The 16,985-nt window shown below is 46.8% G+C and overlaps 1 protein-coding gene across 1 annotated transcript; it reads left to right on the forward strand.

Annotated features, from left to right (window-relative positions):
• The first annotated feature begins 1,799 nt into the window (after positions 1–1,799).
• Positions 1,800–14,614, forward strand: e2f2 (E2F transcription factor 2). The gene is made up of 7 exons (XM_035410148.1): positions 1,800–2,698; positions 10,315–10,417; positions 11,306–11,525; positions 11,921–12,082; positions 12,761–12,875; positions 13,491–13,662; positions 14,233–14,614. The coding sequence occupies exons 1-7, from the start codon at positions 2,435–2,437 to the stop codon at positions 14,505–14,507; spliced, it is 1,311 nt and encodes a 436-aa protein (XP_035266039.1). The 5' UTR covers positions 1,800–2,434; the 3' UTR covers positions 14,508–14,614.
• The last annotated feature ends 2,371 nt before the right edge of the window (positions 14,615–16,985 follow it).

The following is a 16,985-nucleotide window of genomic DNA, read 5'->3' on the forward strand; positions in this document are numbered from 1 at the left end:
TATCTCAGGTTGCTGGTATTTAATCTTCTTGACAGTGCGTGTAAAATGTCATATATAAATAAAATTTAAATTTAACTGAACTGAATTAATTGACAAAACCACTCACCACACCTTAAATCTCAAACAGCCCTATAATGGTTCTATTTTTAAATTCTCAATTTCCTGAAATTCAAAGCATTGGAGTGACACGTATCTGTTATCTGTCTCATTCCACGTTGAGGAGACACGTTCACTTTACTCTGTTTCACCAAAAGTCTGCAGTGAATGGGGTCAGGGATCAAGCTATTTCCAGGACAAATTGTTTTCCCCGTGCCCACTTCACGGTTTACACTGTTAGCTCTAAGTCAATTAGCAAGTAAATTTTTAAGGAACACACCCTACTTTGTTCTTAATGTTGCCCAATTACCCCTTTCTTCGGATGCTTTAAGTGTAGGTATTCAGGTCCTCGGGCAAATTCTTCAGAAAATACAACAACAAAAAAAGCAGTTGCTGTGGTTCTATTTCTTACAGCTGAGATGCTCACGAGCAGCGCTGTGTCTTCGGACAGGTTTCTGATTTTGCATTGAGACGAACGCTCGTGCGTTTGGAAGTAAGAGAGCGCGAAGCGACCTGTACTGTTTGCGTTTGTAAACAAGACTATCACGACTAATGGGGTCAGAGCACCGGTTAAACACCACCAACGCAATCATAACTGTCACTAATAGGCGCAAGTACGCACATGCCGATGTGACGCTGCAGTTCCTGTTTAACTGTCCCGTGCTGGCCTAGCCTAGCCTTGCCGCCCGCTCGCTCTTCCGCTGGACGTGGGCTAGCCTATCCAGCCATGCAAAGTACATTCACTCAAAACCCGCAAAACGAAATAGCTTCACCGATCTGGGGTGCAGCGTATGGAGAGGAGGTTAATGTGGCTTGGTTTCCGTGGGGTGGTTTATGGGAATAGCCTCGGTAGAGATCTGCGTTGACGGTTCGGTAAATGGTAGTATGTGTAATGTATGTGTATGTTGAAATCAAGTGAGTCCGTATTACATAAAAATGTACTCCGATAAAGTTAAATGTAGTTCACTATATCAGAGTCTATTTAGCAGTGAAAGGCAATTAATATTTTGGAATAATGACGAGAATTGGATGAAAATGAGTGTGTAATTCTGCGGAGGGAGAGCAATAAAGGTGAATGAAGTTAATCTGTCAACAACAAAAAAACAACAACCTTATGCTCTTGTACAGTTCGGTGTATTAAATGTGTTCGTGCTGCTTAATTTAAATTGCTCAGATATACTTTTTCATAATGTAATAAATTGTGTGTTTACCGTGTCTTTTTTCTTTTATTTGTAAATTGCTTATTAAAGATATGTCAAATAGGAAAATTTATTGTTAAACTAAACAAGGGGAATGTGGAGTGGCTTTAGGCTAATTTTACAGGCCCCCCACCCGGGATATTTAAAATTAGGTCAAGCAGAAAGACTGAACTCAGAAAGAATCCAATACAGTGTTTAGCGTTTCTTTTCACTCGTTAACTTCCGAGGGATTTCTATATTTGTGCATCTAAAAGCTAGATTTACGTTAGGTTGCTGGAGGTTTCTCTTTTTTAAACTTTAAAAACACGGCATATTTTGAATTCCTGTCTCTTTAAGAGGAGGCACGCCCGGCTTTAACAGTATTATGCAAATATCTACGAAAAGGAACGATGGCGCACGGCTCTTGGCCAATCAAAATCTAGTTCCAACCGCGGGAGATCCAAATTTCGCGGGACGCGGTTTGGCGCTAAAACAAGTTCTGAGGCTAACTGGACTCCTAAAAGCTGAGCAATTTCGCTGTTGCGGGGACTTTGCGAGGTATTTTGTTTGACCCGTAACAAAAATCCAAAGCATCCTTTTAAATACGGACCTTTTTAATTGATCTTGGTTTTCAAGGCTTTACAAACAGACTCTCCCGATTCTGGGTATATGAGTATTGATACAAATCGATGTCGATTTTATTACAAAAAATAAGTAACATTATTCCTTTGCACTTTGTTGAAGTAGTCGCTGATAACCCTACTGTTTGCATTTGTTTAGCTAGCTAATATCTACGTCGGAAGCAACACAGCTACTATTTTATGCATATCTGGCGCGTGCATTTGTGCATTTTTAATTTTTTTGCACTTGTTTGAAAGGTGGAATAAGAGGAAGCAAACTTTTGATAATCACCCTTTGTGATTAGCTGGCTAGCTAGCTAGCCAGCCAACCAGTAAGCAAAAGCAAGCCATATATCTGTGCAGTTGATCAAGCACTATTCTGCCTACTGAATTGTGGCTTGCACGCCCTGAAGAGTTGATACCGTGTCCACTTACTGCAGTAGTGCGGGATTGTATTTTTTATTTTTTATTATTTTTTTAAAACACTGCTTTGCAAGCGAACCCTTCCGATCAAGCCCGAGGCTAGCTAGGTAGCACAAAATGATGCGGTTACCCAAAGGTCCGGCTTCTGCCAGAAGTACTGTGGCGTTGTCGGGGTCGAGCTCGCAGAAGAAACTTCTAGCTGGAGTGCACACGGAGTTTTTCAATACTGGACTCTCTACCCCGCATATCAACTCCGTGCCGGCTGGCTACTTCACGCAAATTTGCAACACTACAGTCGCGGATCAGCGAGTCAACTGTCTCTATGCAACCCCTCACGGACCCGAAGCGAAACCCATCAGATCTTCATCGGGGAGACTGCCGGTAAGACTGCGGTTACATGAATCGGATAATTTGTACGTTTACATTCTTACGTGTTTGTGTTGACTAGGTATTGCAAATGCATTAACGTTAGCGCAATGGTCTCTTGTAGCAGTTGGCAGCTAAGCATATTTCAGTAGCATGCCAATTTTATGCTTGTAGTGTTACCAGTGCACTCGATAAAGCCCTACTTTACAGCGGTTTGAAATGTTGCTTTGTTGTGTATTGCCGCGAAACGTTCTCTTTGAATCTGATAAATTGGACATTTCATTGATAACCCGCAAGCGCTATGTTGCACTCTTGTGGTTTGTTCTCCTGTAACTTGTCATATTCCGTATTGCTTTGTATCATGGTACGCGAAGTACGCTGCTAAGAATTAATTGCATGTTTTAAAAAATAAAATAATAAAAATATATATGCATTAATATGCCCCATGCATTGCTTGGCAACGTGTTTTGGGGGAGGATTTTTTTGTCCCCTCTCCTCAAGTGTAATGCGTTTACCAGCTCGAGACAGCCCGCGCGCATCCCAGCTGTTGCAGACGTTCTGGGGGGTAAAAATGGAGAGGGGGGTGGATGAGGGGGTCGGTTCAGTGTGGGGGGGGGGGGGGGGTGTTGGAAGGCCAACAGTAACAACATGATGTGCGTCAAATGGGGGGGTGGAAGAAACGACTAGCAGAAGTGGGAGGAGGGGCGCGTGGGCCGCCAGAACAGAACATTCCGGTGTTGCTTGTTCTTGCTTTAATGAATGGGTAGGCCTTAGCGTGGCCCTCTCCTAAATGCCGCACCTTGATACGCGTGCACACATTTGTACAATTTATCCCCGGTTGTGTATGAAGACGTTGCAGTAGATGCCAAGTATTTGATTTCTTTTTTTTAATTTTTTATTATTTTTATAAAGAGAACTTTCTGTCCAGTGACATACATGGACGGGGGGAGAAGGGCAGCTGTGAGTTATATTGGTTCCTTCTCTGGAGATTTTTTCCATGTTTTCATCTATCTCCCTCTCTGGCATCAGCGCGCACCTGTTGGGACTTAAAACCTTGTTGACCAGTCCAACCTGCCCTCGTCCTTCCATGGAGGGGCGGGGGGTCAACAGTCAGTAATCACCCCTGACCTGGTCACTTGATCCTAGTGAAGAAGAGGGTCTCCTGTCAGCATGATAGGCTGGTACTAAATCTCTCTGTACTGGAGCAGTGGCAGTTTATCTCGGCTAATTCTGGAAAAGGCTGACTCCTGGAATAATATAATAATAATTAATATAAAAGGTTTTTAACAGCACTGAATACTACAGTAAAACTTATTTTTGTTATTGGTGTCTGTGAATACTAGAAATCGAGTCTTTGATAGAGCTGTGGAATCTGTCCTTTCCTGTTTGTTGATTTTTTATCAAATACTAGGGGAAGTGGATGAGAAATTTTGTGCTTGAGGAGGCAAAATAATTTCTAGTCTTTTTAAAAAAATTTTTTTTTATTGTTTACTGTAGTCAGGTGACTGGAGCAGAAAGGCTGAAAGGGAAGTGAGATTGCATTCTCCCCCTCCACTTGGCCCTGGCCAGGGTCACTGTTTTTAGAAAGTCCAAATGTGGGTAGTAGTCTTCCTCTTCCTCCCTAATGCATTCATTACTGGGCGGGGCGGTTAACGGTCTGATGCATTTCTCCTTGCATTTTCTCAGTCACGAGACCTGACTCTGCTCGACTTGTGAAATCCTGGTGTTGCTCGCTGAGTCTACCATTAGCCTACCGGTGGCCTTTTGATTATCCCTGTAGGGGCAAGAGTCTTGACCAACTGTAAAAAAATTTTAAAAAATGAAATGAAATTGCAGGGTCTTATCTACTAGGTTTGTCAAGCCGGTGCTAAGTGAATGATGTCGTTGTAGTAATTGGCCTAGTTTTTTTTTTCTTTTTTTTCCCTCCTTTACTATTCAGTGTTCATTTAAGATGTTTAAAATCTGATGAACTTCTAATGGGAAAAACAACAAAGTGAGCTTCAGAACAAAGCTAGGTTGTCCCTTTAACTTTAATTGGGGGGCGGGGGGGGGGATTTGTTTTACTTAAAAAATTTGAATGTCCTATTTGCTTATAGATAAGAGAGATTCTGCTGCTCTTTGTTAGAGGAGCACAGTGGAAATAAGCCTGCTGCCTTCCTTGTGTTTCTATCCTTGGGAATTTTTTGAAGGATTGCTGTCTGCTATGCAGTCTTATGAAATCTTGTTTTTAAATTGTCAAAAATCCATTGATTCGTTCGTTCATTAGGCCCACATATACGTAAGGCCTAGGTTTTGAGAGCTGTGCAGTGTGGAGGTTAAGGAACTGGAATTGTATCTCAAAGGTTGTGGGTTCAGTTCCCAGCTTGGGTACTGCTGTTGTAAAGTTGCCAGTTAGAGCCAAACTGCTTTGTAGGTCCAGCTGTATAAATTAATTGTAACAGAAGAATCGGTGAGTCGCTGTGGATAAGAGTGTTGACTGAATTCCGTAATGTAACGTGACTGGAAGGAAAAGGGTAATTTCCTCAAGAAGAAAAATCAGCCGCAAACTTTTTTCTTGCGACACAGTCCAGAAGGGCATGGGGGTGTTGCTAACTCAACAGGTGGCCTAACTGTGTGGTTGGGAAATGAGCAGCGTTTGGTTTGGAATGTTGGAGAGAATCTTGTCTTAACTGTGGAATATATGATTAGCTACTACTAAGGAAAAGGCATGTGTGTGCTTGTTTGTGTGTCGGTCTGTGTGTGTGTGTGTGTGTGGTGGCATTGGAGTGATCTGTGACACAGCTATTAGTGTTTAAACTTGTCGGAAGTTTGCACTGGTCTGGTTCTTCAGCAGTGATTTCTAACACACAAGGTTGGCTCTCCTCGTGTGTTGGTCTTAGCTTGTAAACCCCCCACCGCCCACCCCACCCCACCCCACCCCACCCCATGGGTACACACCAAATAAACTGCAGGGGACAGCTTGTTAACTTGTAGGTTTTTGGTGTTGCCCTTCTTTAAAGAGGCGATGAGTTTGATCCAGAACCCGAAAATTACCCATAATCCCAAGCCCCAGCCCCAGTGGAGCCCCTGCGTTGACTGCCTTGGGCTGGCTGTCCTCCATCGTGGTGGACTGATGGCGGGCCAGTTTGTTTTTGTGCTTAAGGAGGATTCCTGCTGGCCTCTTTAATGTCTTCGCATAAAAAAAACGTCCTGCTTCTGCTCGCAGGCATTTTGAGGTGGGGGGGGGGGGGACTGAGGCTGACTGCAGCCCTTGTATTTCAAAGCCCCCAAAACAGTCCCTCAGTTTCTTCTGTGTTTGTTTTTTGTATTGTCATGATGTACCAATGCCCCCCCCCTTCCCCCCTCCATTGGGACTGCCACAGGTATGGGGAAGGGTTTTTGGGTGTTGGTAAGGCAGCCAATCATCAGCAAGGTTGTAGAGCTTCTATGTGATGAGTTTGTCAATCACATGGAAGCCTTGCTGTTGATTGGCTGTCTTAATACACAATAGGTAACAGTGCTGATTGCCCTCCCCGAGCCTTTGAAGCATTTCACTCAGTCTCCGAAGTTTGGATGTTGACCAGGTATGAGTAAAGATAAGTAAAGAAGCGTGCCAAGTCTCCTCTATGGTTTCATAATGAATGCAAGGGTGTGTCACACAGGATGGGGGAGGAGAACAGGAAAGTGTCTAAATTTTCTCTGAAGATAGATGTGTGAAATTAGGGCGGGGAGGTCCCTCCCAATCCACCCGAAATGGAGCCGGGGGGGGAGGGGGAGGGGGAGGGGGAGAGGGAGAGATGGGTGCATGTGTGTGTCCTGAAGTGAATGGGTTTGTGTCCAACTTGGCCTTTACTTTGCTACTGCACTGGTAGAAGTGTGGTAAATGGTGAGGGAACTGGACCTTTAATGCAACAGGGCCCTGTGCTAACATCTAGAAATGCACAGCACAGCCGTTTCCTGTATTCATAAAGAATCTGAGACGTAGTGCTGATCATATCCTGACCTAATCAATTGTCAATTGAAAGGACAAAACTGATTCCAGATCAGTTTCTGAATCCATGAAGCATTTTGGTGATGGAGGATCAGATTTAATCAGATTTTCATTTCCTCCGATCATGAGGTAAAAAGGTAAAATCAGGCCTTGCTTAAGCCCAGACTGATCCTGGATCAGCACTTCCACTTCCAAATGCTTTATAACGGTGGTTCCCAACCCTGTTCCTGGAGATCTCCTGTCCTGCAGGGTTTCACTCTGAACCTAACCAAGCACACCTCATTCAGCAGCTAGATCAGGGCTGCCCAATCCCTGTTCCTGGTAATCTACTGTAACTACTACTTTATGAATACAGGCCCTGAACCACAGCCAGGCTTGCCTTTTTTCCTCATGATGTGTAAAGTTCAGATATGAGTAGATTGAGATGTTAATCTACATCAGCCCTCCGACAGGGAGATGCTCTACAAATCTGGGCCCTGGTTTTAAGGTATTTGTTGCACCCTCTGTGATTGACACTTGGTTCAAGCGAACGGTTGTGTTTAATGAACCAGTTCAGGTTCCCTCCCTTGGTGTCCTGAGTTTTTTGGCAGTTTGTAAAGAGAGCGGTTTAACCTCCAGGATGGGAGGCAAGGAGCTGAATTTTGGGTCTGTGTCAGGTGCGGCCTTGGGTGTGTTAACATTTGGGCATTAGGTTATCCAGAGGGACCTAAAAAAAAAGGTGCCTACTTTAAGGAGTAACCAATGAGAAGAAGCCGTACAGTCATCACTGTCACAGGCAGATTAGCAGTCTGTCCATAAACCTGCAACACAACATTATGTGCCAAAAACTGATGCAAGAGAGAACTTCAGCACTGAGCAGGTTAAAATTTTATTTTTTTCCAGTTTTATTTAATCTGTATTGGAGTTTTAGGATGTACTGTTCCAGGTTATGCATGCTAAGATGGGGCCCCCTGTTCATATGTGGGTTTATCTCCTGGAATGGAAAAAGGGGGCACTCACAGGAAGCTGACTGGTCCGGGTTTGAAAACCATCACTTCCTGTTTAAAAAAAAAAAAAAAAAAAAAAAAAAAAATGCTGAAACATTTTGGTTTATATCTCTGACATGTTTCCTCTCCATAGATGAGTAGGCACACTGCACGAGTGGTGTGTGCACACGCGTGTGCGAGAGCTTGCTTGTGTCCGCGCCCGACGGTCTTTAGCCTTTTTGAAGAGTAGATTTTTTGGAGTGTTATTTATATATTATATATTTAGTTTTGTACACTGAAGTCAGTGTTCTGGAACTCCATTGCTTTCAGTCCCCAGTAGTGATAGTGACATCAGCATTAGAATGTTCAGTTAAGAATGTTCTAATCATCTAATCTGGTGATGTCATACCAGAAAGGGTTAAAATTGCTTCTGTGGTTTCTGCAGAACGTCTGCAGTGCTGGCTGCAGAGGGCTGGGTAGATTTTGGGTGGGGGGGGGGGGGGCTTGAATCTGGCCTGCCACTAACAGACAGCTTCCAAGTTGATTCTCATAATTCTAAACTTGCATTCTTTAAAAATCATTTGACCTGGTGAAGGTCCTTAAACTTGTTTCTGAAGTTTGACCATGCTATTTGGAGTAGTTTTCCGTATCTTGGGCTCAAATATAAGTTAGGTGGTCCCCGTAATTGTTCAGTTAATTTTAATTTTAACTGTACAATTACGCCGTTCCACCTTGGGATTCATGCCTGCAACCTCCTACTTGGAACCCCAGTCCTGTAAGACGTGTGAATCCAGGAGGAGAGGAGCAGGAGGCTGGCATCGTTATTTTTAAACGCAGAGGGGGTCGGTTGACGTGACCGCCGTTACCGGGACGTTCCCTGTGAGACGGGCGGAGTCGTGCCGCCACTGCCGCCGTCCGTCGTGGCTGTGCCTCTTGTTCCTACCAGCTGCTGCCAGCCCCAGATGTCCCTGACAGGTGGAGAGGCTGTGGAGGACAATGCCGGCCTTCACGGTCTGCGACCAATTGCTCGTAAGCGGCCCCTAGTGGCCACACATGGGCATGTCACCCCAGTGGGCTGGTGGGAGTATGCAGAAGGAGCCTTCTCGTGCTACTCTGAGGGCACTGCTGCCGACTTAATTAGTTTCTTCCTTCCGTTTATCGGTTTCTCCTTTTATTGTTTTTTAAAAATCTGAATTGCTTGCTTTTGAAGATATGGAATTATGTCATAAACACTTGAGCCTGAAGTAAAACAGCTTGGTTCGAATGTGTGCATGTGCGTGCGTGGATGAAAGCCTGCACTTGCGTGCGCAGTGTGTATTTACACACATGCGTGTGTTTGCGTGGGCGCGGGTGTGTGCACACGCGTGTGGCACGCGTATGCGCGTTGTGTCCCCTCCCCAGCACCAGGGGGCAGCTCTTCATTCCTGGCCGCTGTGGCTCCAGTCACACACTGCCCTGAATGAGCAGTCTGCACCGGTCGTGACCCTCCAGCTGTTAGTGGTCGTCGCAGGTCGTTGGTAATAAGCTGGGGGCGGGAGGGGAGGGGCTGCTGTTCAGCATCACAGCTGCATGGGTCTGCTCTTTGGTGAAAGCCCCCCCCCCCCTTCCCGCCTGTTTTGTGTTATGGAGGGGAGGAGGAGGGGGAGAGGGAAGGGGGTTGTAGTTAATGAGGCGCTAAACTGGCCCTGCGTCTCGCACACAGCACTCATTTTAGGCAGAATTTACGCCCGAGCAGGGGGTGGAGTAGCTGAATAAAAGAGGGACTGGAATCCAATTAACCTCACTAACAAGGGAGTGCAGTACAGGGGGGTGTGTGTGTGTGTGTGTGTGTAGCAGCAAGCTTTGCATTAAGCCCTTTAAGGCCGACCTCTCTTCCAGACCCCCCCCCCCCCCACCCCCAAAGATCGTTAGCACCCCCCTCCCCACAATAGTATCCTCAATAATATAGGCAGCTTATTCAAATTGTCCCACCCAGGATGTGACGCTGTGACCCACAGTTACAAATTTACATTAAGCATTTGAAATCAGTGTTCTAGAACTATGTTGCTCTCGGCTACCAGTAGTGATTGTGACATCAGCATTACAATGTTCAGTTAAGAGCATTCTAATCACGTGTGATCTCACACCTTGAAGCAGTGGGAACCAACCCTGTTCCTGGAGGTCTACCGTCCTGTAGGGTTTCACCTCCTTCACCTGCCAGAGATCTCCTTAAGCTGCTAACTGGCAGTCAGGTGTGCAAATTTAGGGTTGAAATGAAAACTTACTGGACGGTGGATCTCCAGGAACAGGGATGGTTACCACTAGCTTTAAAGGATGCACAGCCTTCAGGTTCTGAGTAGTGTGGGTGTGTGTGTCTGTGTCCTTTGTTACAGATTTGCTGTTCGTTCCTGACCTCCCTGTGTTTTTTATTGGAGGGGGAGGGGGTGGGGGGGGAGAGACATGGTGGGTGGTGAGGTTCTCTACCCTTGTGAAAGTGAATTAGCAGTTTATTATATGGGGTGGGTGGGGCCGGTGTCTGCCATTGTCTCCAGGGAATTGACACTCTCTGTGCGGTGAGTTAAAAGGGAGTGTGAATGTGGGCAGGTGATGTAGTCTTTTGAAAGTACGGTTGGGAGGGTTGTGGGGGGGGTGGGGGTTGATATTAAGCACTGTGCTCCAGGCTCACCTGTCCCCCCCCCTTCCTTTTACCCCCCCAGGCCAAGAGGAAGCTGGATCTCGAGGACCCCCTGTACCTGCCCGACTTCCGTACCCCCAAAGGAAAGGGGTGTGCAGCTGTGGTCAGGGTCCCCAGCCCCAAGAGTGAGTATACCGACTGGGGTGCGTGGGGCAATGGGGGGGTCGATGGGGGGGTGGTGGAGGCCGTTGCTTTCTAATGTACAGTTCATTCCCCTCAGCTTGCAGTATCTGGGCGGCAGTGTAGCACAGTGGGTAAGGAACTGGGCTTGTAACCGAAAAGTCATAGGTTCAATTCCTGGGTAGGACGCTGCTTCAGAATATATCCAGCTGTATAAATGGATACAATGTAAAAATGCTATGTAAAAAAGTTGTGTAAGTCGCTCTGGATAAGAGTGTCTGCTAAATGCCTGTAATGTAATGTAATGTAATCTGTGCCATTTGTAAATCAGTTTGTAAATATGAACCCCGCTTTACTTTTTAAAACGGAGAGCTGTAGCATGCTGGGCCTCGTCCACGCTCGGATCCTCTTACGATGGGGATTTACAATGAGTTAGAGTAACTGCTGTCTGGAAAGAGTTTCAATGGCCTTTTTTTGATTTATCTACCAACCATCTTGGCAGACGTGGCTGCAATACACCATCTCCCCATGGTTTCAATTGAGGAGGCATTCTATGTGTTTCATAGGGAGAGTATGTTTTAGAGGGAATTTAAGAGCAATATTGTTTTTTTTTCTTATTAAAGCAAATATTGTATTTCTCTGCAAATCTCTATTTGAGGTAAATTGTAACTACCCCTGCCCCCCCTCCCCAAACATCCAAAACAGCACCCCGATCCCCTCTTTGCTTCATGGGGAACCATGCTCTAGAGGAAATTTAAGGGCAATATCAGTTACATTTTTTTTAAAAGCACATCTTGTATTTCCCTCAAACTTGTTTTTTGTGCTTAATTGTAACCCCATCTGCCCCTCTCCCCCCCCCCCCCCCCCCCCCCCTCCCCAAACCCCCGAAACAGCCCCCAAGTCCCCAGGGGAGCGTACGCGCTACGACACCTCCCTGGGCCTCCTGACCAAGAAGTTTGTGGGCCTGCTGAGCGAGTCGGCCGACGGGGTGCTGGACCTGAACTGGGCCACCGAGGTGCTGGAGGTGCAGAAGAGGCGCATCTACGACATCACCAACGTGCTGGAGGGCGTGCAGCTCATCCGCAAGAAGTCCAAGAACAACATCCAGTGGATGTGAGTCACGTGTGTGTGTGTGTGTGTGTGGGGTTTGGAGAGGAGCAGGGTGGGGGGGATTTGGGGGGATTGGGGGGGGGGGAATCTTGGCTCTCTACTCATGTTCAGAGGCATGATGTTCCTCGGAATTTGCGCTGAATTATTATTTAGCGTTTTTTTTTTAATTGTGTCTTTCTGTTGTATTTTTGGTCTAAAATCTGTGTTTGTTTCTGTGTCTGTTTGCGTGTGTCCGTGTGTGTGTGTGCATGTTTGCGTGTGCGCTTGCGTGTATTTGTGTGTGTGTGTGCGCGTATGTTTGCATGTATGTGTTTGTGTGTGTGCCTGCGTCTGCGTGTGTGCGTGCGCGCGTCTGTGTGTGTGTGCGCGCGTGTGTCTGTGTGTATGCGTGTGCGCAGGGTGGGCGGAGTGTTCGAGGGCTCGGCCGGCGGGTCGGAGAGGGCCCGCGCTCTGAATAAGGAGCTGGGCGACCTGGAGCGGGCGGAGAAGTCGCTGGACGACCTCATCCAGTCCAGCACCGCCCAGCTGCGCCACCTCACCGAGAGCCAGCACAACCAGAGATATCCTTCCAGCAGGGCGGCGCCACTGAGCCTCGGCCCACTGTGGGAGCGGTTATGTGGGGGGTGGGGCCAGAGTGAATATTATTCACAGTTATTAAATCCTCAACCTTCCCAGCGAACACAAAACGCTCTGACAATGTGGTCACCGTATAGGGGCAATGTCATAACGATGAGAAAACATTCCTGCAACATTGTGAGAGCATTTTGAGTTGGCCCAGCTGGTCCTGGACAACAACAGGCTGTGTTGGTTTTCATTGTTACTCAGCACTTGATTGGTCGATACTCAACACTTGATTGGTCCGATACTCAGCACTTGATTGGTCGAGTGGGATGGCAGTGTAGCACTGCCATTTGTTCCCTCAAGTCAGGTACTTACCCTGAATGGGTTCAGTGAACATCCAGCCGTGTAAATTGGACTGTATGTAACGGAATGTAAAAGGTGTTGATGCCTCTCTGGAGAAGAACGTCTGCTTAAATCCCTTAAAATGCAAATGTATCAGGGGGGATAAAGTGATTGATTCTTCTCACCAAGCCAAACGTGCAGGGTGGCATGTTGGCATGTTGGGTTTGAAGGTAAAAAAAAAAAAGAAGTCAACCCTGTGCCTCAGGGTTCGAGATGGGGTTTTGGGGATGTGAGGTGGCTTTTTTTTTTCTTCTTTTTCCTTGACCGCAATGCACGCTGGGATACGTCACCTACCAGGACATCCGCTCCGTGGCCAGCCTGCAGGACCAGACGGTCATCGCCGTCAAGGCCCCCTCGGAAACCAAACTGGAAGTGCCCGAGTCTTCTGGGGTGAGCGGGCGGGGCTGGGCGGGGCGGGGCGGGGCTGAGGTGGGGCGGGGCGGGGGGGCGGGCCTGTGTCAGCAGGAGCTGGAGCAGTTTTATGAATCGGAATCTGCTTTGATCTAAACATTACCGGCAGTTGTAGGATTGCCGGCTCGTTTTTTTTTTTCTGGTTTTTAATTTCAAACAGTGGCCATGGAAACGAAGTGTTTGGGTGTCTGGAGCCGTTAGCCCAGGGGTACACTGCAAGGGCCGATCTATTTCAGGATATGTACCGATTTACGCTCTTAATTTATTTCATTCGCTCTATTAAATCTTGACCCGAAATTTGTGTAAGCACCTGCTACGGCCGCGGACTGCGAGTGTGTCCTGTCTGTGTTCAGGTACGGGAGTGAACTAGCCTAGTTTATGGAGCTGTCTGGATAATCAAACTGAGGTTGTTGGTCGGAACAAAATCCAGCACCCAGACCGGATCTCGTTGACCGGAGTTAAAAATGAACTGAAGGTGTGCACAACACCTGTGCGTCTGAACACCTGTGCGTCTGAACACCTATGCGTCTGAACACCTGTGCGTCTGAACACCTGCGCGTCTGAACACCTGTGCGCCTGAACCCCTGTGCGCAGGACTGCCTGCAGATCTACCTGAAGAGCACGAACGGGCCCATCGAGGTGTACCTGTGCCCCGAGGAGGGCCAGGAGGACGGGAGTCCGGTCAAGGGGACCACGCCCAAAAAAGAGGCCCCCCAGCCCGCCGCAGAGTGCCCCCAGTACGCCGTCAAACAGGAGCCCCTGGAAAGTATGCACCCCCCCTCCACCTCCACCACCCCATTTTGGGACACAGCACTGACCTACACCTGTTAGATGACTAATATCCCGTGTACAATTTTAATGATCCCATGAGATACTCACTTTCTGTGCTGTACAGGTAGTGTTCCTGCCAGGTGGGAACTCTCTAGTGGAAGGTGCCCAGGTTTTGGACCCACTGAGTGCAGTAACCTTGAGCCAAAAAATAAAAATGTTAGTGTCCTTAGCAAAGTGATCATTTCTGTACCCATATGCTCATCCCCTTATTGGTATTGTCTGTTAACCCTTTAAGTGGCCTGTCCCCCCCCCCTTTCTGCTAGATGGCTTCGAAATCAAATGTGGCCAACCATTTTGCTGAGCAGACCGTTAAGGTGTCTGTTCCTTGGCCAGTTGACGTAACGAAAACTGCGTTGTTCGAAGGTCCAGTGAGGTGTTCTTCTGCCAGGGTGTACTCTTGGATTAGATGGCTTAAAAAACTAAATAAAAAAAAAAAGGAGAAAACTGCAGATAATTTGTATTCACCCACCCACCCCCCCCTCTAACCACCCCCACCCCCCCCCAGCTGAGATCCCGCGGCCCGCTGGGGCAGAGGCTGCGGCCGTGGAACCCTCGCGCCCCCTGCTGGACGTGGAGGGGATTTTGGGCCTCCCGCCGAGCCTGCTCCAGATCACCGAGGACCAGCTGCCGGGCTCCGCCTTCGCGCCCGAGGCCGCCGCCCCCTTCGTGAGCTTCTCCCCGCCCCTCGACCACGACGACTACCTGTGGAGCCTGGAGGACGGCGAGGGCGTCTCGGACTTCTTCGACACCTACGACCTGGGCGACCTGCTCAAGAGCTGAGACACACCCCACCCTTAACGCTACCCCGAATGGGGGCTAAATCTGGGTGGGGGGGGGGGACCCACACACTCCCTTTTTCCTCCTCTCCAGGGGTTCCCCCCCTCTCCCCCTTTTTTAGTACCTCAGTTTTGTTTTTGTTTGTTTTTTTCTTTTAACATAACATGTGCGGCCGCAGTGAAATCCTGTGGGGTGGGGTTTTATCAGTACCTCCGGTGCTCATTAACTGAGCCTGTTGCGTCGGTTTTTTGGATGCCACGCGGTGGGTTTGGCCCCCACCCTCCTGTGGTTCCTCCGCTTTCCCCTCCGCGGCTTCCTGCCCGGCGGGGATTGGCGAGACACCACCGCGGCATGCTGGGACGGCTTCTGCCTGGCGAAACCTTTTTTTAATTTTTTTTTTTTTTATAAAGAAGATGTCTTGGGTGTTGCAGGATGTCTTGGGCGTGGAGAAACGCCACCTTGGTGCTCGGCGGATAAATGCCCGGGAAGTCTACCTTCCCCCTTTTCTGTAGAAGTCCTGCCGAATCGTCATTTCCAAATATTTTATGGAGTCATCTCTCAGTAGGTGTTGTAATGTTTATCGAGGTATGACGCACGCCAAAAAAAAAAAAAAAAAACTGACTGGAATTGGGGAGTCATAGGTGCTTTTAACCCTCAAGAGGGTTTTGGGTATGACTCTGGGGGGTGGGGGGGTTTAAGAACTCAGGAATTTTGTACATCTTTCCAAAGCTACATGGTTGTACTGTACTTCCACCACTAGAGGGAGCCATTTGTCCTAGTTCGTTTAGACGGACCCGTTCAGCCTACATGAACACACTGGGTCTAAGAGCTGGGATTCATGAATGTGAATTCCGTGGGATCGTACCTTACACCTGTAGAGAAAGGCGGTGGAGCCAGAGCTAATCTCCATTGGCCAGCATTTCAAGTTAACTTGGAAAGCACCTCGTATGTGCGACTTTGTCTGCGGTCATGTGACGCAGTTGCCATGGCAACAGGTGTCTGTGGTCCTGCTGCCATTGGTCATTTGCCAGCGGATGATGCATCTTTACTGGGCATTACAAATGTGTGTGTGTGTGTGCGTGCACCTTGTAATTAACGGGTGGGGTGTGTGTGTGTGTGTGTGACTTTAGAGGTAACACCCATTTCTGTAATGTGGCAGCTAGGTTTATGTAGTTTCAACTTTTGTATTTTTGCAGGAATGATAGGGATGGTTTTGTACATATATTTTTACTAGAATATATGGAATTCATAATTTTTTACCACTAATTTTATATACATTGATATTTTTGTGGGAAAAAATGTAAGGGTTGGGGGGGGGGGGCGTCTGAGAGACATGGGGTCAATTTAAGTGAGTGTTTTTTCTGCAGGATACATTTTATATTTTTAAAAAGTTTTTGTATTTGAAGGTGAGACTGCACTGAAGCCCTTTCAGGAAATGGATCCCGTTCATTGGTCAGTAGAGGGTCACCTGACTTCTGGCTGAACTTTCATAGAGAAGCCAGTGGACCATGCTCGAACCCCATTGGGTTTTGGGAGGGACTCTGGTTGAACCCCAGCTCTACCCTGTAAGATGCATAAAACGTTATTCACTGAACCTGTCCCGTAAGCTGGATAAAGGCCCTTCTATGCCCTGTCCTGTAAGATATATAAAGTCATGTCTATGCCATATTCAGTTCCCTACCCTATAAAGTAGATTAAAAAAAAAAAAAAATTTTTTTAACTTATTTGCTGCCCTTTCCTGTAAGGTATTGAAACCTTAATGTCATGTGCCATAACTTACAGAATCTCTTCCATGCACTGTCCTGGAAGGTGTATAACAACCTTATCTAATGGCCCGGTTTTATGTAAAACCTAAATACTAATTGAATACCCAGTGTCCCGTAAGGTGAATATAAAATAAATAATCCTTATTCAGCGTCTTGTCCCGTAAGGTATATAAACCTTATTTGTGTTTGGGTGCATTTCCCTGTCCTGCTCACCATAATATGGTGGCTTGAGACTACCATTACTGACATATGAGAAAATGTGTGCGCGTGTGTGTTGGCTTAAATTTTGAAGGTTAGTGGTACAGGATGTTTAGTTTTCTGTAGCGTTTTTATAATGAGCATTATCATTTTTTTTTGTTATGTACAGAATTTGTATTTATAAAGATTTTTTTTTTTTTTTTGGTCTGTATTTGAATTAGGATTTTCTCTTTTTTTGAACTGGTGTCCATTTTTTAAGAGACAGTTCAAGGAAAACGTACAGCACTTAAAAATTGTGTGTGGTATATTTTGAAATGTATGAATAAAACCTCAAAGCCATGCCCGAATAAACCTGAGTTGTTCCTGTAATTGAGCTACGTTTAGACTCATATCTTGCTCAAACCCTCTGCAGATCTGATCTGTTATTGTCCGATTACTCACAGAAATTGCTCTAATCTACTGTTAATACAGCGTTGGTGTGTGGCAGGCGATTGGCTTGCAGTTGATTGACTAACTG

The sequence above is a fragment of the Anguilla anguilla genome, chromosome 1, assembly GCF_013347855.1.
Source record: "Anguilla anguilla isolate fAngAng1 chromosome 1, fAngAng1.pri, whole genome shotgun sequence".
In the NCBI taxonomy this organism is placed as follows: domain Eukaryota; kingdom Metazoa; phylum Chordata; class Actinopteri; order Anguilliformes; family Anguillidae; genus Anguilla; species Anguilla anguilla.